This window comes from Erpetoichthys calabaricus, chromosome 4 (assembly GCF_900747795.2).
Source record: "Erpetoichthys calabaricus chromosome 4, fErpCal1.3, whole genome shotgun sequence".
In the NCBI taxonomy this organism is placed as follows: Eukaryota; Metazoa; Chordata; class Cladistia; order Polypteriformes; family Polypteridae; genus Erpetoichthys; species Erpetoichthys calabaricus.
In genome coordinates, this window is record NC_041397.2 from 59,488,927 (window position 1) to 59,514,712 (window position 25,786).

General features: G+C 38.2%; 1 protein-coding gene across 4 annotated transcripts in view; it reads right to left on the minus strand.

Annotated features, from left to right (window-relative positions):
- LOC114650077 (anoctamin-7-like) overlaps window positions 1–25,786 on the minus strand; it is an 84,769-nt gene that overhangs the window by 6,318 nt on the left and 52,665 nt on the right. For all 4 annotated transcript variants that reach the window (XM_028799517.2, XM_051926051.1, XM_051926053.1 and 1 more), the window contains exons 12-18: window positions 25,546–25,582; window positions 25,110–25,219; window positions 6,943–7,094; window positions 6,538–6,706; window positions 2,539–2,668; window positions 2,299–2,432; window positions 1,326–1,406 (exon numbers count right to left, since the gene is read on the minus strand). In XM_028799517.2, coding sequence (XP_028655350.2) covers window positions 1,326–1,406; window positions 2,299–2,432; window positions 2,539–2,668; window positions 6,538–6,706; window positions 6,943–7,094; window positions 25,110–25,219; window positions 25,546–25,582 — 813 coding nt within the window. The remainder of the gene's footprint in view (window positions 1–1,325; window positions 1,407–2,298; window positions 2,433–2,538; window positions 2,669–6,537; window positions 6,707–6,942; window positions 7,095–25,109; window positions 25,220–25,545; window positions 25,583–25,786) is intronic.

Sequence of the window (25,786 nt, forward strand, 5' to 3'; positions counted from 1 at the left end):
GGCACCCTCACCCATCCAGGGCTGTTGTCTGCCTTGCACCCAGTGTAGCCACCATGAGGGGGTTGAGAATATTATGTGAATTTTATAGGCCAATAATTTTATTGTCCTTTTCCAATTGTCTGACTGTGGGGAACACTAATGAGAAAAATGCAAAACTATTATCACTGCACAGTAAAATCTACTGGAATTATTTTGTTCAAAATTAATAGGCACCTAGCATTTCACAGTACTAATAATTGTGCAAGTTTTCATTCAAATTAAACATTTTTTTTATTTTTTATTTTTTTATTGTCAGACTCACAACCAGACACACACACACAGAGACTTTACTTTGAAATTGGCCATATTGGGTTTATACATACAGATACAAACAATATATAGATAATAATAATAATAATAATAATAATTAATTACATTTATATAGCGCTTTTCTCAGTACTCAAAGCGCTATCCACACAGGGAGGAACCGGGAAGCAAACCCACAATCTTCCACAGTCTCCTTACTGCAAAGCAGCAGCACTACCACTGCGCCACCTGTGAGGACAGATATTGTATAAGACATCTGGGATGCCATCATAAGGGAAGGACTGGGGGAAAAGAGCTTGCACAGGGCAATACCACCCCTGGACAACAGAGGGCAATCCCCTTAGCTTGCTACGGTGCCACAAGGTTGGAGCATGGAAGCTCACCCTGTAGGGACCTGTGGCCACTGCCAGAGGGCGCATGGGGAAGGGCAGAGACCTTCTCTGCAGAACTGCTCCCAGACCCAGAAGTGATCACAGAGCTGCCTCACTCCATTCAGGGAGCCAGAGTCGGAAGAAGGAAGACAAAGCATGCCAGAGGAGGAGTGGAGGTGGAAGAGAGAGAGAGGCAAGGAGAAGAAAGTACTGTATATTGGTGCTTTCCTGTTTTATTATGCTTGGGTACAGGTGGAAAACGAAGGGGAAGAGTTTCACACACCTAAATAAAAATGTGTGTGTCCCTGAACTTGTGCCTGGTGTATGCTGTGTCAGGTTTTGAGGAGCTGGCACATCCCCCTGGTGGTCACAATATACACACACACACACACATACACACTGTATCTTATATACATGTATACATGCATACACACAAACATATATTAAAAACAGTACATATAGTAGATGTAGAGAAAGAAATAATACTTTAGGAATAAGTAAATTGTCAAAATATTGTCAATAGCATACTTTGCTACCTTAAAAAACTCAACAAATGCTTAAAAAAGGAAATATTGTACTAGGATTTAAAAAGTAAACAGTGTGATGTTATTACTCCAGTCACTACAGAAATCTAACACAAAAATGTACCTGTCTGATGGCCAGTTTTATCTTCTGAGGAAGGTCTGGAATGGCATTTGCCACAATGAACTTCACTATAAAAACGATATGCTAGGAGTGAAGAAAAAAGAAAACACAACAAGAATTAGTTTACAGATCTGTCTTACAGCTCAAGAAGCTCCATGCAGGATTATTTCTGGTCACATCTATAGTACTAGGGTGTTGTACTGTGTTAGCCATTATGAATGTAGAGACTAGCCAAGCAAAATGACACCTTTTATTGGCTAACTAAAAAGATTACAATATGCAAGCTTTCGAGGCAACTCAGGCCCCTTCTTGCCTGAAGAAGGGGCCTGAGTTGCCTCGAAAGCTTGCATATTGTAATCTTTTTAGTTAGCCAATAAAAGGTGTCATTTTGCTTGGCTTGTCTGGTCACATCTATAAAGGTTCGTTTACAAAAATATGGCAGTGATGTCAAGAAATAAAAGTGCAATGTCAATGCTTTATATATAACAAAAAAATGCATTACTGACACTAGAGTATGGCTTAGCGTGTGAGTTTAGAAGATTGCGTTTAATATCTGGGACTAAGCCTATCCCAGCAACACTTGGGGCAAACAAGTGTGTGCCAGTGAATCACAGGTCAGATGTGGAATTCACCAAATAACCAAACCTTTAAATCTTTGTTGATTTAGAAGGAAAAGTTATTCAGATGAATGTGCAAACTATAGACAGCCATAGATGTGGGATTTGATCCCAGGACTCTGGACTTGTAAAGTGTAGCACTCAGTGAGACAGGAGTACCAACATTCCTTATCTCCATGACGGTAAAATAAACATAGAACAATGCCCAAATAATAATAATAATATTCTCTGGCTGAAAAATGAAAGTTACAAAAGGAAACAAATATTAAAACTGAGCAGAAGACAATGAGTACAGAGTATAAATCAATTTTTAAACAAATGAAAAAATAACCAGTAGACAGAAGAAATGAAACATTTACCTCAAATATGATGAAGATCATTAATTGTTCGACCAAAGGTCTTTCTCTGCTAAACTGTGAACTGAAAGCAATGAGACAGGCATTTGTCACCACTGCAACGGCATTTATGATTTCCAGTATTGCAAACCAAGGACCTGTAAACATGTAAAGCGGTTTTATGAAAGTAATGGAGACATTCCTTACATAATCTTATCACCATCACCTTATAACACATATTATATTTAATATTTCATATCTTACCAATGTCTTGGGCAATCCAAGGAAGAGGGCGTCTGAATATCCAAAGTAAACGTTTGGAATCTACCTTCTTATCCACTAGTAGTGTGAAGAAAAAAAGCAAGGGGCCCAGGGGAAAACAGGCAGCAAAAATCTGAGGCATAAAGAAAGAAAAAAAAATTCTGTCAGTAAATTGGAAACTGACCACATCAGATGAGATTAGTTTTAATTTTCAACATGAAATCAAATAATACAAACAACCTATGAAAAGTGACATCATACTGTAAAGAAGTATAGCATTATGGTAAGCACTGCATGGTCAAAACATTAATGAACATGTTGTTACTTGTGTGCCTTTTCATCACTACTGTCATTAAAGGCAAGTAAGTACCAGGAAGGTAAAGTCAGCTTGCCTATTTCAATATGCCCCCTTGAATGCTCTGTAAACAGTGTTTGGGAAGCTAAAGGCCATTATGGTGGCAGTGGCAGGAAAAACCTATACACAAGAACAGCTTAATCCAGTTCAGAGCTGGGCGGACTGGTGCCTGCCCAGCAACATGTGGTGAAAGGCACCAAACAACTCTAGAGAGGGAGCAGCTTGGACACTTTGTGCATCTTTAGTAGTTTGAAGTTGAACACTGTCAAACATGTTAAAATAGTTGTAGATTACAGGACACAAAACTTATTATACTTGTAAATTATGCAGAAAATAAGAAAAAATATATTTTCAGGGAGAATGGAGAGAAAAAAAACTTATGACATAATAGAAGCCAAAAGTGATCAATGCTACACAACAGCAAATGATCTCAGAAACATCTGTGAAAAGAAAATCTCATGTTAGTCGTATTACATAATCCACTTGTCAGTTATCCAGTTGTATGCTCAAAACATTCAAAATGCATGCCTTTGGTGCTAAAACATTGTTAAATAGTTATTTCCAGAATAAATCAGTGAACGCCATAAAGAGTAAATTAAAGATTCACGGGATTGCATTTTTTAAATTGAATACCCATCTCTCCTTCTCATTCACTAATCAAGAGTCCTGCCGTCAGTTTAAAAAGTGACCTGTTGCCATTATACATCATTGGCCAATATTACTTTCATTATGTTATTTTTTTTCTCTCCATTCTGCCTGAAAATTGTTTTCTTGTCCACCACTACAAAGTAACAGGGTAAGTCTTTTTTTTTTCTTTGGTCCCTAGCTGGCGTTTGGTCTGGACCTGGTCCTAAGCCCGTACACTGCTGTGGGTGCCAATGGTTGTCGGATTTCATTTTGCAGGTGTTTCCATGCAAGGCGATCCATGGCGGCTGTTCTAGCCTCGTCGAGGCTGAGTCGACGGTTTCTGATATCGTCTTCGACCTGCTTGAGCCATGTTTTCTTTGGTGCTGTTCTTTGGATTTTCCACTGGGTGGGTCGATCGCACCAGAGGAGTTTGTGTGGTAACCGGCTGCCTTCCATTCTGCAGACGTGACCAAACCACTGTAGTCGTCGTTGTTGAATTTGCTCCTCGATTGTTGGCTGCTGATCACCCCAGCGACGTATTTCCTCATTTCGTATTCGGTCTCGGAGTGAAATTCGTAGGATTTGTCGCAGGCATCGCATTTGGAAGACCTCGAGTTTGTTGAGGTCTTGCTTGAGCAGTGTCCACATCTCGGATCCATAGAGGAGAATTGGCAAAATCAGAGTTTTGAAGAGTTGAATTTTGGTCTTGTTGAAGATGTTGGTTTGCTTCCACAGGCACCACTTTAGGGAAGCAAATGCCGCGGTTGCTTGACCAATTCGACTGTGGACCTCTACTGTGGACGCCACTTTCTTCTCCTGGACCAGCGACCCAAGGTATTTGAATTTTTGGACCTGCTCGATCTGCACACCATCGAGTTGCACATTTGTCTGCGATCCGTCTGTTGTCAGCACTTTCGTCTTGTCTATGTTTATTTTGAATCCATATGGCTGGGCGATGTTGGCGATGTTGCAGAGGACGTCCGTGGCCTCCGCGTCGTCGCCGGCCAGGACGCCACTATCGTCTGTGAACATGAGATCAGTCAGGAAGCCATCCTCACCATACTGGAGTCCTTGTCTGCCTTCGAAGACCTTTCTCATGATGGCGTCGACTACGACATTAAAAAGCAGTGGAGAAACAACATCTCCCTGGCGGACTCCAGTTCGGATGGTAAACTCATCGGATAATTCATTACGGATGCGTACTTGGCTGGAGGACCCAGCGTAGCTTTCCTGGAGGAGTTTGATGACTTTCTGAGGCACAAGTTCGGTCTCCAGTGCTTTCCACAGTGCTGGCCAGTGGACGCAGTCAAAGGCAGATCGAAAGTCAATGAAGATAATGACTGCTCTTTTCCCGCATCGGATTCTTTCCTCCATCAGTTGACGGAGGGTGAAGATCTGGTCACTGCAGCCACGGTTTGGCCTGAATCCGGCTTGCTCCTCCCAACTGGTCTGTTCGCGGTGCCGCTGCAGCCTTAATTGTATGATCTTCATGAAGACCTTTCTGACAATGGAGAGCAAGCTGATGCCTCGATAGTTCTTGCAATCTCGATTGTCGCCTTTTTTGTGAATTGGCACGATGGTGGCCTTCTTCCATGATTGTGGTATTAATTCAGTACGCCAGATGGTTCGGATGAGCAGGAGCAATCGGTGGAGTAACGGGTCCCCACCAGCCTTGATCGCTTCGGCCGTGACTTGGTCCTGTCCTGGTGCCCTGCCATTTTTCAGTGTTTGAACGGCGGTCCAGACCTCTTCCATAGTTGGCTCAGCATCAGACATTTGGACCTCTTGCGGGTCGATGCTTGGTGGTTCCAAAGGTGCGCCTTGTGGTGGGGTATGATTGTGGAGCTCCTCAAAGAATTGTTTCCATCGTTGAAGGCGCTCTGTTGGTGATCGAACAAAGGTTCCATCGGCATTTTGGATGTTGTCATTTGTTGACTTGGCTTTTCCACTCAGTCGTCGAAGATTTCGGTAGAGCGTGTGGTACTCGTGTTTGGAGGCTGCCTGTTCCAGGTCGGCCGCCACTTGGTTCCAGAAGGCCTCTCGCTCTTTTTTCATCTGGCGACGGATTTCTCTGTTGAGCTGCCGATATCGTTCAAAATTGGACAGTTTGACTAGCTTTCGTTCGTTTACCATATCCAAGCATTCATCAGATATCCATGGCTGTGTTTGATGGCGAGTTTGTGGACACATTTCTTTGGCGCAGTCCATAATGGTGTTTGAAATTTGTCTTTCTTCGACGTTGACATCCTCTGATTGTGCCAATGCTCCAAAGCGATTGAATAGCTGGAGTTGGAATTTGGCCTTTCGGACAGGGTCTAGGAGACTTTTCCACTCCAGCTTGATTGGAGGACGTGATTTGCATTTGGCCCGTTGCAGTCGAAGTTTGAGCTTGGCCCGTACAAGGTAATGGTCCGATCCACAGTCTGGACCGCGCATCGCCCGGACGTCCCTGAGCGACGATCGAAACCGGGAGTTGACCAAAATGTAGTCCAAAACTGCAGAATCCTTGCCAGCTGGGTTTCGCCATGTGAGTTGATGTTTCAGAGGATGCTGGAAGTGGCTGTTTCCCACAAGGAGGTCGTTGGCACTGGCGATGGATAGAAGACGCAATCCATTGTCATTAATATGTCCATGTCCAAATTGACCCATCGAGTTTTACCATCCCGTTCGATCTGTGCCGATGTGCGCATTAAAATCACCAGCCAGGAGGATCACATCAGTCTGTGGGAGGGAATCCAGCGTTTGTTGTAGTTGATTGTAGAAATCATCTTTGACTGGATCCTGACAGGCCTCTGTTGGAGCGTAGACGGAGATAATGTGGGTTTTGATAGTGCCTTTAACAGGGTAAGTAGCATATAAAAAAAAAACTATTTTTGGGTGGAGTATTCCTTTAAAAGAGATGGAGATATCATGCAGTCCCTTTCATATTACTAATTTTATATGTACAACTATAACATCAGGAAACATTTCTCACAACTATATTGCATTGCATTAAACTCTCATTCCTCGATTCTCCTTACCATTTGGTATCCGTATTGAATTACTTTCTCGTTATATTCTCCCAGCGTAAAGTTACCAAGATCAGGTTTTCGTTCTTCATCTAAAATGAATCTAGTCGTCAAAGATGTAGTTTCAGGATCTTCCAGGTCTTCCTTGTTACATCTTTTACATATGATTTTTTTCAGCCATCTAGAAAAACCAACATCATTTAATTTGCAAAGCTGATGGTAATAAGCACAAAATGTAAACAGCTAAGACAAGACACTGATTTGGGCACAGAGGCATCTTACAAAGAAATTTGTTTCAAAACTATTGACAGGATTAAAAAAAAACACACACACACAGTTATGTTAGACTATATTAATGATAAGAGTAACAGTGTAATATAGCTAAGCTACAAAAAGGACACACAAAGAAAAACTTACGGATATATCAAATCGTTGCAAAACTTTGGCAGAGTTTTTACTATCATTACAACAAGTAGCTGAACACTTAGGTCTGATATGCAGTTATTTAGCATCCCACAGTCATCCTCCAGGCCCACAAATCCAAGTGAGTTGAAAACATCTTGATTATTCTGAAACAAAAAGTCAGATATAACAAGTTAGCTACAACAATTTCCATCTGTATTACTCTTAGTTTCTTGCAAGCGTAACAGCACAGATCAATATGGAGGTCTGCTTTGGCTGTCTTTCCAGAAAATCAGAAAATCAGTACTTGATATTGCTAGCTACAAACAAAACTACAAATGTGAAGCAGCTTGTTAATTCAGTGCATGCTCGTTTTTTTATTGAAAGGTCTAAAATAAAAACATCTCAAGTATTACTGAAGGGGCAAAACAGGTAGATCTTCTAACTATGTTGTTAAAAGGAATTTCTATCAAAGATGTCATATTTGTCAAACTAAAATTAGGCCAAATGTCCTTTAATTACATGCCCACCAGTGCAGAAACATCCTCCTTCATCAGTGCCAGGTTAAGCCACCTTCATTTCCGTTTCTACTTCAATGTGTTTTATTTTTTTTTAATTCATACTATGAAAATGGGAGAGATGTTCCTTTCAAAATGTATTCTTCAAAAGGTACAGTAGAAGTTCCTCAGAGAAGAACTATATCATCTGACCCACACAATTTTTAATAAGGCATCCCTCACACGGTGATTTAGTTCATGCATAAGAGCTTCCAACTTACAGCCAAACCTGTCAACCCTTTTTTACAAATTTCAAACCCTGCTAAAGAAAATATTAAAAACAGTTCTACTTCTTTGAACATGATAATTTATTAGAAATAATGTACATTGTAACGCACATCTAACAAAGTACAGCATTTTTGAACTTGTAGTTCTTCCCCAAAGTTGTGTGCTATTCTTTTCACCCCAGGGACTTACTTTGCTAAACACAAATGTGTTAACTAATTTTATTTACAAAAAGGCCTCCTCTCTTAATGACTTATAAGTATGGCCACTGGCATTCAGAATGACTATTAAAGAGGAGGTTTTCATGTAAACGCTAATAAACGAAGAAGGAAGAGTGCTGAATGCCAGCATTTTCTCATAGGAAATTTATGTGTAATGTGACACTAAAATGTGTGCATGTAGATACTTAACACAAAACTGAGATTCAAGTTAAAATGTACATAGCATATGTGAAAGCAAACAAGAAAAAAGTTGTGTGCACTTGAAATCTCTTCAATAATCCCTAAATTATGAAGCTATGACTGGCAGCTCTTAGACTGGATGTTCATACTGAAAAAAAAAAAACGCACTGGTGCAGGAGAGCATTTCAGAATATGCATGGTGAAACCAGCAGATCTCTCACCCACCAGCCCACATTGTAAAAAATGAGCTAGTAAGCATCAGGCCTGATTTGGTTTCAAGTTTCAAGACATTCTCAGCTTCCAAGTACACTGTCTCTTACAACTCCTTGTCATATAGGGAAAGTTCAGCAACAGCAACAGGCATTTTGTCACTACCACTTGTTTAGCTGGACACAAGCAGGTACAGAAAAACACCTATGTGCAAGAAAAGATATCAAAGCAAGTTTATACATCTGAAAGACAGGAAACTAATAACAGGGACTTCTTCCCAGTGTAGGACATGCAGGAATCGCCTTAGGTTAGTATTCTACTATTTCAGTAGTGGCAGGATTGAACTCAAGTTTAATACATTTTTGAGAAATTGCTTTGGATTAGTATGTATTTAATAGATTTGAAGTCTCAAAATGGGAACAAACGCATAGGTACACTAGTGTATTACAATTACGCTTGTACATCTGAAGGATTTTTATATATTTAAGCTACAGTCCCATTGGCCAATTTTGTAGTCCACACAGACATACTGCTACCTACAGTTTCACATAATAAAGCAAGAGTCTGAGGCAAATAACATACAATAATGAGGATGTAAAGAAAACTTTAATATTGCCAGACTTTAACTAATATATTCCAGCATTACTAATAGGGCATAGTCTTCCTTAGCCAAATACAGTTTTATACTATTAGATGTCACATTCATACAAAACAGCCAAATCACTGTGTCATGCTGCACTATAGAACAGCCATCAGCAGTCAAAGAATGTATCTTTGCTGAACAAAACAACATTGGCTGTGGGCAACATAGTATGTTTAAGCAACAAAGGTTAACATGCTTAGATCTACAATGCACAAGTGATGTCCAAAAGCAAAGCAAAAGAGCACAGGCACACAATTCTGGCACATAACATGAAGCAAAACAGAGTTGGAATCCCAAAGACACAAGCAGTGATCAAAATTCTACAAACCTGAAACATAACAAAACAGGGCACAAAAAAGGATCTTTGACGAATGATAGGTATACACAGCCCTACCTAGCATACAATAATGTTGTGTAGCAACTTAATTAGATAAGCGATACTAAAGTGCAAAAAGCACAGATAGCATGTTTAGCAAGAGGCAGCATGGTAAAGGAGGGATGGAGGGTGGAGTTCAGAGACGACTCTAGAAAACAAAATCATAACACATGCATACTGATGATAGTGTTCGCCCATGGAATAAACTGTATGATATTACCACCTACGCCCACTGTGTGTTCGTCTTCATGTTTGAAATCCCAATAATGTACATCATCAGATCTCACAGTAAAGGATGCAGTTATTGATTACACTGTAATATATAATCATAAATAAACAGTTTTAATGTCACAATTATATTTGTAGAGATATCCCTTGATACATTTGTTATTGCTGCATTGAATAGAAATTTACTTACTTTTTATTCAATGTTCTAGTTTTCCCTTATAATTCACTTGATAGCGTTTTACTGGCTTTCTTGGATTCATACTGACCAGCACACAAATTTGTGGAACAAAATCCCCATAGTCAGAAAATTGTGTGTACAAATAATAGTACATTAATTAAGAATTAAACACCAAAGTGAGAGACTGCAGAAGGACAAGAAAGTACCAAAAAAAAGTGGACAAAATAAAGCCATGCTGTCTCTCTGGGCATGCACATGTGTCTTAAACCTTTGTCCACCAGGATGGTGTCTTGACCATTTGCCCCTTTCTTAACCACCACCAACACTCCTTTGCTCACCTACTACTACTTGTCTTTCTCTTAGTGTCTTCCTCCTACCAGGTGTGCCTTTGTACTAAACTCACCTGATGACTCCAGACTCAGTCCTGCCTCTGGCAGCTTAACTTTCCTTATTGCTCTCAATTCTGACCAAGTCCAAGCATTACTCTGGCTGAGGGTGTTTCCCTTTGCTACAGACAAACCACATTAGGCTACTGATTCATGATTGGCCTACTGTTCTTTCTATTATTTAGAATAATGTGCTTTCTCTATCAGCCTCTTGGCAAACCCCAGTGGCCATATTCCCTCTCTTGACAGAGGGCTAAGCCTCAGCACTGTCTAGGTTGCCTGTCCACTACCATCTTGGGTAATACTGCATATTTCCATCCTTGCTTTCCGTCTCTTATCCCTATCTTGATACCCTAACTTGCCAATTTTCAGGACACCTAATGGTCTCAACTCTGATATTACAAGTTGTTCTATTCTCTCAAATATTTTACAGGAGCTGAACATGTGCCACCTTGATGTTTCCCTTGCACCAGTAAACCTGTCAGCCAAACACCCCTTCAGAGTCTAAACATAAGTTTAGTCTCTCTATGGCATCATTTACAGGAGCAAATCATAAACTCAGTTAAACGGGAACCTTTCAACTACAACCTGTTGTTTCAACTACTGTAATTTCATATTTATTAACTCATTCCTGCATTTTAAATTAACTGGTTATTTTCTGCTCTCATTTTTATAGTTGGAAAGAAAATGTAGTTCTTAATTTATCTATTAAATCATAGCAGCTGCTCTCGTTATTCTCTCTTTTATCTATGTCTGGCCTCTTAGTACCAATGCAACACTGAACAAGTTACACAAGTTACACATTATAGACTTTTATTGAATACAGCGAGGATGGGGAAACCTAGTTGGCTTCAGTCAACTATGGTCTGCCCTTGGGTCAAGGACTGTGGGACCCCAGTTGTTATTTTTTCTAGAGCTCTGTATAAATAATAGTTTTGTTTTCTTCTCCATCATAAACGCACCTTACTTTAAACCTAATTACTTTATAAGACCAGGTCTCCATATTAATGGATCTATTTCTGAGAATTCCAGTATTCGCCGAAAGCGATTGATGTCACTTCCTTAGCACGCATCCCACACCCCCATGGTAGTTGCCCAATAGCTTGGGTAGGAAAATCTAGCCACGACATTATGTGACGGCAAAAGTCTTGCAGACTTCTTCTATAAACATGATGAAAACTTAATTAAAGTTATACAATTCAAGGAAAATCTCAAAAGGCATCTGAGCCCCTTGCTAAAGAATTATAAAAAACTTCCAATCACAAAGTTTCTGCAACATTAAATTACACCAACACAAACAGATTACCTCTGTAGTAAAGAATTGCTTTTTCCAGCTTCGTCGTTTAGCTAAGGTGAAACCTTCATAACCCCCCAGGGGGGGAGCTTGAGAAAGCTTCTCATGCTTTTAACTTTTCTCGGCTTGATTACTGTAACTTCTTGTATTCTGGGATCTGCAAATCCCTGATACACAGGTTGCAGTTGGTTTAAAATGCAGCTGCCCGTATTTTGGTTGGGGCTCGAAAGTTTGATTCTGTTTCTCCAAAGTTGGCTTCTTTACACTGGCTGCCTGTAAGTTTCAGAATTGACTTTAAAATTTTGGTGCTACATGGTTTTACATGGGTATGCTCCTGCCTATTTAACTGATAAATACCAGCCATCCAGAGAACTTAGATTTACCAGTCAGTTGCCTCTTGTGGTCCCTCGCACAAAGGCTTTTGCGGCTGCAGCACCTTGTCTGCTAAACTTTTTACTTCACTTCAATAAAGGAGTGATCTTCAATTGAACTGTTTAAAACCAGATTAAAGACCCATTTCTATTCTCTAGCTTTCAGTGACCTTCAATGACACTGATGGTTGCCCTACTTTTAGTCATCTTCTTTCTTTTCTTTAACTCACCACTGGCTGTATTAATGTTTTAATGTAAAGTACTTTGGCTACAGCATTACTGATGTTGTTTTAAATGTGCTCTATAAATAAATTTACATTGACATTAACCCCATAGCCAGAAATCTTGAGGTAAGACTAAGATTAGAGCTCATTAGAGACTGAGACTTACTGATGTTATCCTTGCAAACAAAGTTTTTGTGTTCTGGAGTGTGAGAGTTAATCAAAAAATACATTTTGCTCCTAAAACCTTTAAACTAGTGTCGGCAAGGCAGGGCAGTAAGCAGCAGTAGCTGACATCAGCATCTCTGTATGTAATAACTGGCATCTTAGTAAGTAACAGAAACAATGATTAGTTGGGGGAAGAAAAAAAGGTGTCAGCAGCTAACTTCAAAGCGTTAAAGAGAGAGGCTTTGCGGCACATAGGCAGGTGGCTAGTGTTAAGACTCCGATTAGGTACAAGTGGTTGTAGAAGCAGACAAGACAACAATAAATTAACTGGCAGCAGATATTCAATAATCTAGATTGGACAGTTCTTAGCAGTCAGGAAAGTAGAGCAGTTAAGAGAGAGACGGTGTAAAGGTTCATTAATACAAAGGAATTTAAACAGTGTGAGTGGAGTGCTTTTATTAAAGAAATAAGAAGGCAGTCGAGGTGGGGAATATTACAGGAATTTAAGAGATTAGAAGGTGCAAATAACTGTACCAGTTCTTTAATCTATTTTTGGCATAATTGTTTTTAGTTTTACCATTTAAATCATTTAATTTAGATTAAAAAAAAGTTGTAGAGAGACAGAAGTACTGCTTAGATTAAATAGGCTAAAATAAAACAATCACGAGGACCAGATAATATTAACCCTTGAGTTCTTAAAGAGGTTAGCGAGTATATATATAAACTCTTGACACATATTTTTAAGAAGTCTCTCCACACTGGGGAAATTCTGAAGGAAAAAAAATGGCAAAAATTATCCTGTTATATAAAAAGGGTGACTAGGCAGATCCAAGCAACTATAGACTAGTAAACTCAACGTGCATCACAGGTGAATTAATGGAAGGAATTATTAAGGGAAAGACTGAGCAACAAAGGGCAAAAACAGGAGTTTTACTCAACAGTCAGTGTGGGATCAGATGAAGGTCATGTTTTACCAACATACTGGAATTCTATGAGGAAGCAGCAAAAGGATATGATCAAAGTACAGCATATGATATTATTTATCTCAACATTTAGAAAGCATTTGATAAGGTGCCACATGAGAGGTACAAGAAGTGGGAGTTCAGGATGTTGTTTGTAGATGGGTGCAAAATTGGAGCAGACATAGGAAGCAGAGGATTATGGTGCAAGGAACCCCATCAGAATTGTTGAACGTTAACAGTGGTGTTCCACAGGGGTCAGTGCTAGGGCGCTGCTATTTTTAAAATTTATAAATGATATTGATAGAAATATTAGTAACAATCTGGTAAGTTTGCAGATGATACCAAGCTTGGTCAATTGGCAGATAATCTAGAATTCATTGAATCATTACAGAGGGGCTTGAAGTAAATGTAAAGTATTACATGTAGGAAGTAAAAATGATAGGTTTGAATAAACAATGAGAGGTCTAAAAGATAAAAAGTACACCTTACGAGAGGGATTTAGGAGTCAAAATGGACTTGACACTATCAACTGCCAGACTTTTCAGATGCCATTAAGAAGGCTAACAGAATGTTAGGTTATATAGCACAAAAAGGTAGAGTAGAAGTCCAAGGAGTTTATACTGAATCTTGATAGTGCACTGGTGAAGCCTCATCTGGTGTACTGTGTCCAGTTTTCATCTCCAGGCTACAAAAAGGACATAGCAGTGCTAGAAAAAGTCCACAGAAGTGTGACTAGGTGGATTCCAGGGCTACAAGGGATGAATTATGAGGAAAGATTAAAAGAGCTGAGCCTTTTCTGTTTTAGCAAAAGATGATAAAAAGGTGACATGATTGAAGTGTTTAAAAAAGTGTTTATGAAGGGAATTAGTACAGTGGATTGAGACTATTATTTTAAAAAGTGTTTATCTGACACTATAGGAACAGAAACTCCTACTGCAAGCAATTAGCCTTGTGTGGTTATCATGCATGTACCCTCCAAGTTCCTCGGTGGTATGTGATACCACCCCGGGCCAAGAGGGGATGCTGCCACTAACTGTCGTGTCCTTTTCTCCTTCAACAGTACAGAGAAACCACACGATGAGGGCAACTGACTCTGCCCCTCTCTGTCCCTGGACTATAAGAACTCAACTGCCTGTAAGAAGGTGTAACTTCTACCCAGAACAACCAGAGATAAGGAGCTCTGTGACTTTCCAAAGCCTGATTGACTATAGACACTTTATTCTCAACAGTTTTGTTCCTTTTACACCATTGTGCATTTGTTTTTTGTTTGTACTTAGAAGTAAAAAGGGACGGCTGGGAAGACCACAGGTACATCATTTTTTCTCCATTCATTTAAATTGTCCATGTTCTGAGAAACCTGCCCGGACACAGAGACAGACACCGAATGTCCCGAATACACACGCTTTTATTAAGCACAACACTACACAGTGCCACAACCGGTCAGCTCAGTCTCTTTCTGTCTTTCTCTCTCTCTAACTCTAACTCTTCAGCCACCTTCTCCTCCTCAGGCTCCTGTCTTCTCCCTCCCGACTCTAGCCCCGATTGGAGTGCGGTTGCCTCCTTTATACAGCACCCGGAAGTGCTCTAGGTGCTTCTTGATTAGCATCTGGCAGCACTTCCGGGTGTGGCGGAAGTGCTGCATGCCGATTCAGCTCCTCTTCTGACAGCACTTCCTGTTGTGCCGGAAGTGCTGTCGACCACCATTCTGGAGCTGTCCAGGTGCCCCCTGGTGGTGGCCACATCCTCCCACAGGGTTGAGCGTCCCAGCTCCGTAGAACCCATGTAACCCAGGAAGGCTGCCCTCTCACGTTCTGGGGAAAATACTGTCCCTCTCCCGGTCCTTCCCGTTTCCTGGCGGGGCTATGTCCCTGGATATCTGTCACAATGTGTAATTGTTAAATCGTTAAGTTGAATTTTTAATTATTTTTTTGTATTGTAAATATATACAAGTCTGTAAACTTTTAAAGCTATTAAAATAATGTTTTAACTTTACCTATTAAGAAACTAAATCTCTTTTAGATAACATTTAAAGATCTTGTTTATCACTTTTAAATACACTTGTTAAATTTGCTTATGTGAAAAGCATTTAAAACTGCAGATTTAAGCAAGTACCAAAAATATTCATAGATTTCACTTTTTGCAGGTGGTTTTGACACATAACCCCCATGAATATGGAGACCTAAGTATTATTACATTATCATTGCTTATAATATTACAATCAGAGAATTTAAGAACCAGAAAGAATGCAACAGCTTTGAAAAATGTGTAAATCCAAAGACATTCATTCATCTATATTTATTTCTGCACAATGAACTGTGTTTTGAGCTTTATGTCAATTACATTTAAATAAATGTAATAGTTTAATATATTATATTTCTAAATATATGCGATCAGCCTGGCAACGGATCAGTTTACTTAAAAAAAAATCCATGTTACCAAGACATAAACATAAAAACATATATTGATGGTACACACATAATAAGTAAACAATAAAACATTTTTTTACTTTTTTTCACTATATCAATCACCTATTATTTTTATTTTATTTAAAAGCCTCTGGTCCTTGGTGGTACCCAAATGCTGTTAATTAAAAGCACTGTTATAAACACAAAAGAGTGTGCAAAAGATTGTCTCACTGTCGTTTCCACTTGTCTGCTTATAACCAAGCAATGGCTTAATTAAAAATGGACAGACAGGGCACAGACAGGCTAACAGATATTAACAAGCAATAGCTGGAAAACTAACTCATTTCAGAACATCCATCATAAGAATACAAGTGAATACACCCTATTGATTGTTTCTAGGATTTCAAAGCAATAATAGATACAAGTTTTAATAGAAGTAGAAATTGGTTAGACACAATAATATAGTGGCAAAGGAGAGTCGATTTCACTACAAAAGGAATCACACAATGCATTTGGAACTAAATGAATATGGAACAATAGTCATGTGCAATATTTTTCAATAAATGGATCATTGTGCAAGAATTCCTCAAATTATGCACACACCGCAAAATGAAAACAAAGACCTTCTATGTGTCAAGTTACATTAAATATTTTGCAAAGTCAGTCAGGGAGGACAGAAATGCTGTAGCTATTTCTAAGGAGAAGTAAGCCAAGTCTTGTTTAGCATGTGCAGTATTTAGGAGTACAATCATAAAAAGACAAAAATGGTACAAGTCAAAAGAAAAATACAGTTTTGGCATGTCAGATAAGTTGTACCATAGACTATAGGGAGCAGAGCCTGAGTTAAATGACAATTTGCACAACAATTGTTGAACTGTCACCTGGTGAGGCATTTCTATAACCATAATCCTCTTATTCTGAAGCATATTTTACATTCTATATCATACTCTGAATACTGTTCAGAGTGGTGAAATTATTTTGGTTGGACTAAAGACAGGAACCCAGTTACTGGAGATTAAAATGTACTTAACTTTGTTGTCCAGGCATCTATCCTTTGAAATCTTATGTGCTTTTAGCTTCTAAACCAAACTGTAGGCACACTACAAGGAGGCAGAAATCAACCCGTCTGCTGAGTAAATGTTCTTTTATAAATTAAATCATATTTTGTCACATACAAATTATGCATACAGTACAATGTGAAATGATTATGTTATTAAAACAAACAAACAAAACAAACAACTCCCCAAACACACATAAGAAATTCTGGCTTGAAAAGGAAAAAAGGCTTTGCAGCAATTTATTTTTTGTGCTAACTTATCAAATATAAAAAATAGCCCAGTAAGAGTAGAAGATTAACTGAAATATTCAGTAATAATTCCAAGAACACATGGAGATTACAGATTATTACTTTAAATAAATGAATTAAACTGCAATCTGCCCTAAAAATTCAGGCAGATGTTGTAATGGCATGCTTTGGTCTATAAGGACAGATGGCATGAGTAGAGTGCCCCATTTGCTTAAGAAAGCTACTTACATGGGTAAATAAATTACCCTTTGCCACCATGCTTGGGTTATACCTAAACATTCCCACCCAATAGTGTAGTTATTTTGGTTCTACAGTTGCTGAAATACAACAGGAATATTATCGAGATGCAAGTTGCTTATTTATACACACAACTATACACATAAACAGTATATATACAGTACAAGTCTTCCTAAAATTTCTGAAAAGTCCTGAAAAACAAAAACGAAAAACCACCCAACATTTTGGTAAATTAGATGCGCTTTACCAGGCACACATAATGACTGGAAAATGTACTGAACACTGTTTTCCATTCATCCTCTGTCTTATTTAAATGTTCATATTTACTGACACATGTACAGAGTACAGTGAAATTCCTTCCTGTGTCTGAATGATATGCAACAAAACTTTAATTATAGGCATGTCAAAAATCTAATTTGGTAAACACAGCTGAGTCACAGACTAGGTTAAGAAGTAAGGAAATAAAAATGTGAGAAACAGTTTATTGTGATTTTATTAATCTACAGATGGAATGACAGAACCATCTCTTTTCTAAGTTGCTATCTGTAATGTTCAATCTTGAATCTTGTTTTCTCCCATTTCAGAAAGTAAATATCTTTTTGAGGTCAATGCTCAGATTTCATCTATTAATTTTCATAACTCCGTTATCCGGGGTAGGGTCATGGGGCAGTTGGAGTCTATCCCAGGAAGCATAGGGCGCAAGGCAGGAACAACACCTGGACAGGATGCCTGTACCTTATAGAGTGAACACACACAGAGGCCAATTAACAATGCTAATTCACCTAACCTGCATGTCTTTGAAATGTGGGAGGAAAACCATGTGGACCACCAGGAGAAAATGCAAACGCCATGGAGAGACAACCAAGGATGCGAACCCGGTGTCCTTGTTGTGAGGCAGCAGTGCAACTACTGTGCCACCGTTAAACCCACGTTCAGATTCCTTCTCAGTAATTCTTTGTTGTCCCAGAAGCTCTAGCTTACTTTACCTATTCTTCCTTTTATTTCCATTAAGCAATCTTATTGCTCTGTAAGTCAGCTTCTATGGTATTAATGGAATATTCCTTTACCTTCCCAAATTGTTCACCTTCCACATTTATATTTATCTGTGACAATCATTGCTCTGACATTTGATGTCATCACTGGTTGACTGCTTAAGATGGCAATGTTGCATAACAAAAACAAACAAACCCAAACCTCAGCTAGATTCTTTAGACTTTGATTCTCTCTATATCCAAAACTTGCTCGCTAGGTTCATAAACTTTTTGGTTTCTGACCTCAGCACACTTTTTGACTCCTTTTAAACTTCCGTTCTTCTCTCAGTTCTTTCATTCTTCCAATAATCTATGTGCAGATCTTAAGTTTGTACTTAATTTTAGGGCTAGTTTCACACAGTCCCACATTTTATTTGTGTGCAAGTTGATCAACTAACCAAAACATATTTGTAAGAGCCAATTTTAGAAAGTTAAAGTTTTGAGTTAAATTCATATTAATGTTTTCTTTATTTGAATAGAACATAATTTCTTCTATAGTCATAGACAATGGTATAGTCTTTTTCCCCCTATCAGTTAGTAAGAGATAGAATCTCCTTGCTATAATTGAGAAACAGTGTGATATTAAGTTTAGTTGTGTTTAGAACAGGTCCCAGTAAAGAGGGATTTGATAAACCCATTTTAAGTTTAGAAATGGGATAAGCATACAGTTTTCTGACCGTTTTGAAATGGTTCAGAAATTATAAGTGACTAGTAACGATTTAAGATGTAACAAGATTAAGCTTAGAACTAAATTTTTTCTTATTATAATTTTTCTTTTTTTTGCTATTTTAATTTTTCTTCCTTTATTTTTGTGTGAACTGTTTTACTTTCAAAATTTAACTAAACTTTTAAAAACGAAGATATTTTGTCTGTGGAATCATTTCTGCGCGTCAGGCTTTTGTTGAATCCAATTTTTTTAAGTTGGAGCTGCTGAATTTTGGAAACTTTGGGAAAACGCAGCTACAATATTTATCGTCATTATGCAAAACACCTACAGACATTTTGGTTTTGTAATGATCAATTCAATTAGCCCAATTTTCCAGTTGAAATTTCTCAAAGGAAAAAATAATTTTTAACGTCATGGCCCAACATACACTCTTCGCATTGCTAGGTCTGAGGACAGTGCTTTCTATCTGACCTCTCAAACTAGAGGGATTTTAGAAGTCTTGACCCACTATATTAACCCTCAGTACTGGTGCACCACAGGGATATGTCCTTTCTCCACTACTTCTTTCACTTCATACAAATGACTGTACCTCTGGCGAATCGACTGTCAAACTTCTTAAATTTGCAAGTGACAGCACACTAATTGGCCTCATTTCAAACTACAAGTCGTCCATATACAGATAAGAGGTAGAAAATCTGACATTGTGGTGCAGCCATAATAATTTAAAAAAACTCAGGAAATGATTATAGATTTCAGGAAACAAACACCTGCTCACAAATGGCTTAGCTGTTGGAATGACAGAATTATTTAAGTTTCTGGGCACTGTGCTGTCACAAAACCTTAAACGGGACAATAAAATCACATGCATTACTAGGAAAGCCCATCAGAGAATATTCTTTTTTGTTTCAGCTGGACAAATTCAATCTTTCTCAAGAAATATTGGTCCAATTCTACACAGCCATCACCGAGTCCATTTTCGCCTCATCTATAACTGTCTGGTTTGGTGCGCCTCTGTTCAGGATAAGACCAATCTGCAGTGCATCATCAAAGCCTGTGAAAGGATCATAGGCTGTAACTTACCACACACTGAAGTACTATACAAGTCCAGAGTCAGGAAACAGGCTATAAAGATCATTACTGATCCTACTCACCCTGGGCATCACCTATTCCAAAGACATCCCTCCTGCAAATATTTTAGCTTTCACTGCATGAAGACAACGTCTTACCTAAACCATTTTCTTCCATGCACAGTTATTCTTACTAATCAGGTACTGCATACCTACACACTGGACTGAATTTACATTTTAAACCTACTAACTCTTTAGGTTTCTGTATTGCCCTTGTATGCTGCATCATATTTTATCATTTTATATTTTATCTTTTGTACTCTGTGTTGTCCTCGTATGGTGCATCAATACTATCAAGACAAATTCGTAGTACACATTAGTGTACCTGGCCAATAAAGTGAATTCTGATTCGGATTATGATTTCAGATAGAAAGATAGAAAATTTGAAAGGGAAATTTGGCTTTTTACAGAAGGTCTTTAAATAAATAAATACATAAATAGGTAAACAAATACATTAACATATCTAATTAAGTATAAAATACACATAATTCTGTTAATGCTCATTCAGATTTTCTTGTTTTTCTTTTTGGTTAAAGGAGTTCCCAGCTCTGCGGTGGGCTGGCACCCTGCCTGGGGTTTGTTTCCTGCCTTGCACCCTGTGTTGGCTGGGATTGGCTCCAGGATATAGCGGGTTGGATAATGGATGGATGGATGGAGTCCCCAGCTTTATGCCAAACAAATTACCGTACAGGTAGTCAGGGCCGGATTTATATGAAAAGAGGCCCTAGGCTATTCCACTTATGAGGCCCTTTCACCTTCCATTTTTAAGTTTGTAAATTACATGAGAGATAATAAAATACGTAATACGCGTTGATCTTAACCAATACATTTTTATGTTTGTTTATTAGTCATATGCGTAGAATTTCTCCTTATTTTCGGTTCAGTGTTTTAGTGTTCACTGTTTTTAGAATAGTGTAATTTTAATTTTGCTAACAATTTGAATGTAGGCCCCTCTTGATCTTGAGGCCCTAGGCTGAAGCCTAGTTAGCCTATAGGAAAATCCGGCCCTGCAGGTAGTCCACAGGTTACGGTCATTCGACCTACAACCTACGTACGGGGCCACAGCTGCGACGCATGCGCCTCAGTAACTGCCGCTCCGTTATCTTTGGCCTGCGGACGCTGCAAGTGGTGGCTGGATGGAGGCTGGCGATGTCGCTGCTCGCGCAGTGTAGTGTTCCTCCAGTGGCTCCTGGCGGCAAGCGGTTTCACTGCCCGCACAGCACACACGGCTGCCCCATTCGTTCTAGGTGCGCGGCTGGTAATGCTGCAAGCCGTGATTCGGTTGTGGCTGAACGGGGCGGCGGGGGGTAGCATCGTAGTGTTGCTTGGATTATTGCGTGTTGAATGGAGGCGGTGTTGTTGCGTACGGTGCAGGCAGCATACTGTAGTGGAGGTGACTGTGAGGTGGGCTGGTGATGAACCGCCCCTTGCTGCCGCCATTCATTCTCAATAGCAAGCCTGCTTGTACTGTTACGCACATAGCAGGAAGTTGTCTCTTGTCAGTACTGAGAAAAGCGCTATATAAATGTAATGAATTATTATTATTATTACAGGGTGGTCCAGATCTAATTATGCAGATCCAGATCGTCTGGATGACTTTAATTTATGCAGGGACGATTCCAGTTCGGCGCGAAGATGATTCTTCATGTCGTCAGTTCGCCCACTTCTCGATGGTCTGGGATTTTTTGGGTGATTTTCTATGTAATAAACTGAATAAGTTATAGCATAATGAAAATTGCATAATTAGATCTGGACCACCCTATACATCAGACGTGTTGACAACTGGTGCCTTCCTGATGTGATAGCTGTACAGTGCTGTGAAGAAGAGCTCATCTTAACCTTTTGTCTTCACCCTTCAACAATGTCTCTGAAACACAAATCTGATGCAAGTGCTGGTGATATAGTAAAGAAGAGAAAAACCATCACCATTGAAAATAAAGTAGAAATAATAAAAAGGTCAGAGAAAGGTGAAACTCCATCATTCATTGGCAGAGCACTTGGTTACAGTCGGTCAACAATAGCATTTATTAAAATAATGTACCTGTTCCGACTTACATACAAATTCAACTTAAGTACAAACCTACAGTCCCTATCTCGTACGTAAACCGGGGACTGCCTGTACTTCATTAAGAGAATGACTGACTTACTGAAAAGACAGATGATCCATGGTTAAAAACTGACATTAAAAATAATATCATTCCAATATTATTGTGTCTCAGATAAGATAACTAAACTGAATACTGCTTTCTATTCAGGTGCATAAAAACAGCCCTGAAAGCTCATTTAAAAAAAAAAAATCTGAAGATTTGATGTTGGAGTATTCAATGTCTAATATAGTGGTTAATTATTGTAATGGCTTATTTGAGAGTGTCACATAAGCTCATTGGAGGATCACCTCACAGGCTCATCTGAGGCATTGTAATACCACCCTGGGGCAAGACGAGGCACTAGTGCTAACTATGTTGTATCCTTCTTCATCCAAAGTCCGGAAAAGATGTCCTTTGAGGGTAATTGATTCTGAACTTTCTGGTCAGAGCTCTGTAAAGCTCAGGAGGAGAGTCAGCCAGTGATGATATGAGTGACCCGCAGGACTTATCCCTGTGTACTTTGAAGACTCAAAGCCATAAGTGCTGCATTCTACTTATTATTTGTTTTGGTTTTTGCATGCCATTTAGCATTTGTTTAGTCCAAGAACAAAACTAATTGAATGGGGGTAACCTGGTTGGTACTCCCAACATTTCCTTTTTTTGTGCAGTCACTCCTACTATAACAAGAGCAACAAAAATCAAATTAATCAATTTAATGGGTTCTAGGCTGTAAATAATAAAAAAAAAAAACACAACATCAGGAGAAACTGACTCAAGAAGGAATCCTTTACAGCTATTCAAGTCTTCCACTGGATTGCTATAACTGCTAAAATGCTGTCAAGTCATTTAAATGGGTTTGTGGGATTGCTAAATCTCTTTTCCGGCCAGTTTTTACCCTCCCAGTTACATACTTTGCATGCTCTTAATGTTTGTTACCAATATGCTGGTCTTTTCGTAAAAATGTGTGTTTTGAGTTAGAGGTTTCAAAATGCAAATTACAAATCTAGTAATCACAAATGGGCAAGGGCAGGTGACTCAGAAAAAAGGTCTTAAATGGGAAAAATTAGAAAGTAAACGTCAAGAAACTCACATTCATAAGCTTCAGTTTTAGTTCTTGAAATAAAGGAGTCTTTCTTTTATTTTTATTTAACATTCAGCAAAGTATCTACAAATGCATTTACCTTTTAAATAAAATGGTGCACTCTATGTCATCAATTGATGTATGTGAAATGGGAACCACACAATAGGAAACATGGAAGAGGAATAATGCCATCAAGGATATAACACAAAGAAAGTGAAAATACATTATTAAAAAGGAAATCTACTAATACCTTTAATTAACTAGTACAGTATATTTATAGGCAGTACCAGAATACAACCTACTAAGGTCAATGCAAACATATGAAGAAACAGGAAACAAGTGCCATGTAAACAAGTAGGTTTCTATTACCTTTGTGTGCAGTCCACAAATATGCCAGTGAAACAAGGAAACACAGCTCTATATTATCATTGGATTACAAAGAAACCACCTCAAGGATCTAAAGTAGACCTCCTCTGCTTCCCACTCTGCAGATAGTGCAGCTTCTACACTGCAGTGTGCATAAAATGGCAGACTGGGTCTGTCCCAGCCCTCTGCTCCTGTGAACACCTGCACTTTTACATGTACCCTTGGATTAAGGTATACGCTACAGGGTTACTGGATCATTATTGTCACAGGTACAGGGTACTGTTAAATTTTAACTTGCAAAAGCTAATCAACGTGCAACACTTCATTCTCTGGTGCCATGATTAGTAAGTATATCACTCTTATCTCAAAACTTTTGTCTCCCTTACCTTAAATAACCACCTTCTTTGAACCAAATTTAAAAAAAAAATACTAAAAACATGCCCACTTTATTTCTGGCTGCCACTTTTGTTCTTTCAATTTGCTCCTACAATATTGGTCTGATTTATCCTCTGTTTTATTACAAATATTTTCTCATTTACCCTCTATTACATTTTAAATATCAGTACACTAATCATTATGATGGAATATTTTGGACAAGGCTGTATAGAATAATAGATAAATGCATGGATGGATAAACAAACATGCAAATAAATAAAAACTGTGAATTATGAAAATAAAGGAAAACAGCATGAAATATTAGCATAATTAAATGTTTTCTTTTACCTGTTTATTTATTTTGTCCATAATATTCCACCAAACACAATATGAAGCTTGAATTTAAAACTGTCACTACATTCGTCAAAGCTGAGAGGGCGGGCTCTAGCGAATGCTGTGTTTTAATTGTTACATTGGACCTTGGAACATCCAATGCCACAATGACAGCAGCCACTTCAGATGTAGGCTCCTAATGATGAATTGGTAGGTTATAGAATTAAAGTAGCTGCTTTGTACAGTGATTTTGAGCAACTGTTTCTTACACTCGAAGTCAATGTGCACAATCACGACTTTGAGCATGCGTATGAGCCACCCAATTCCAAAGTCAAGCAAAGCACATACATCCACTCTGCGGACGACTCACTAATCAAAAAACAATACACTGTAGAGCCTGCCCTTTTAACTTTGATGAGTGAAAGTGACGGTTTTAATTCAAGCTGTACTTTATGTTGTGTTTGGAGGAATATTTCTGAACAAAATTAAAAAAATAAATAAATAAGCAACAGAAAACACACTTTGTGACACATTTATTTATTTACCTTCACATTTTTTTTTTATTGACACATTTCACAGTTCTTGTATTTGAGTATTTATTTATTATTTTAAATTTTAAACTGTGTGACACTTGGAAAGTTTATCTCATTGGAAATGATTTTTACAAAATTTTTATTTAGAATTTATCCACCCTGACCTTTTATATTTGTTTCAGCTACCTGACTTTCATCGCACATACCATCTATGTGCATCTTAAGAAAACAAGCGATTAAAACATAAAACAACTTCTATCTATTAACATTGAACCAGTTACTTCAATATATACACAATTGAACCAGTTACTTCAATATATACAAAAAACACCATCTTAGTACCACCTCCCCCACCCATTTTATGTAAAGTATAAAGTATGAATACACTTTACAAACAATATAAACATGACTTACTCTACGAAGAAAGGCAATGTAAAACAGAGAGGCATAACTGTTTGCAAATTGAAAAGCAAACAGTTTTTTGATTAGTGCATCATTATAAGCTGTCTGGGTCCTATAGTTTTCTGCAAAATAAAATATGTATGGATGAGAACAGATAAATACAATTGTAAATAAATTGCTAGAATAGTAAGTAGGAAATGACTGCTCTCTTAAATACTTTAATTAAAAGCTTTCTGTTTTAATGGGCTCAACACCAAAGTGCCAAAGTGTTGTATCCTATCGCAACATTACACTTTATTCAGTAACTTCTAATTCTAACCTCATATCCAGAAAAACTTAGTTTATCTGAACAAAATTACCAAAATATTTTGTGTCAACAGAGCAGCTTTCACAAGTGAACAGATTACAAAATCTATTAATTTGAAATAAAAAATTTGAAGATACCCACCCCAGTCAGTCATTTTTATGGCAATTTTTTCATAGACCTGCCAAATAATAAAATGAACTGTTATTTATAATAAATAAATCATAAATAAATAAAATTCAAAATACATATCATCATATCTCTAGTAGAAGTAGGTGGTCTCTACAACGAAGGAGGCCAAAAAATTAAAGAAATGTGTCTTTATTATATATAAAGCACAGCAGAGCAATAAACAGAAATGAACAAGAGGACACACAAATAAACA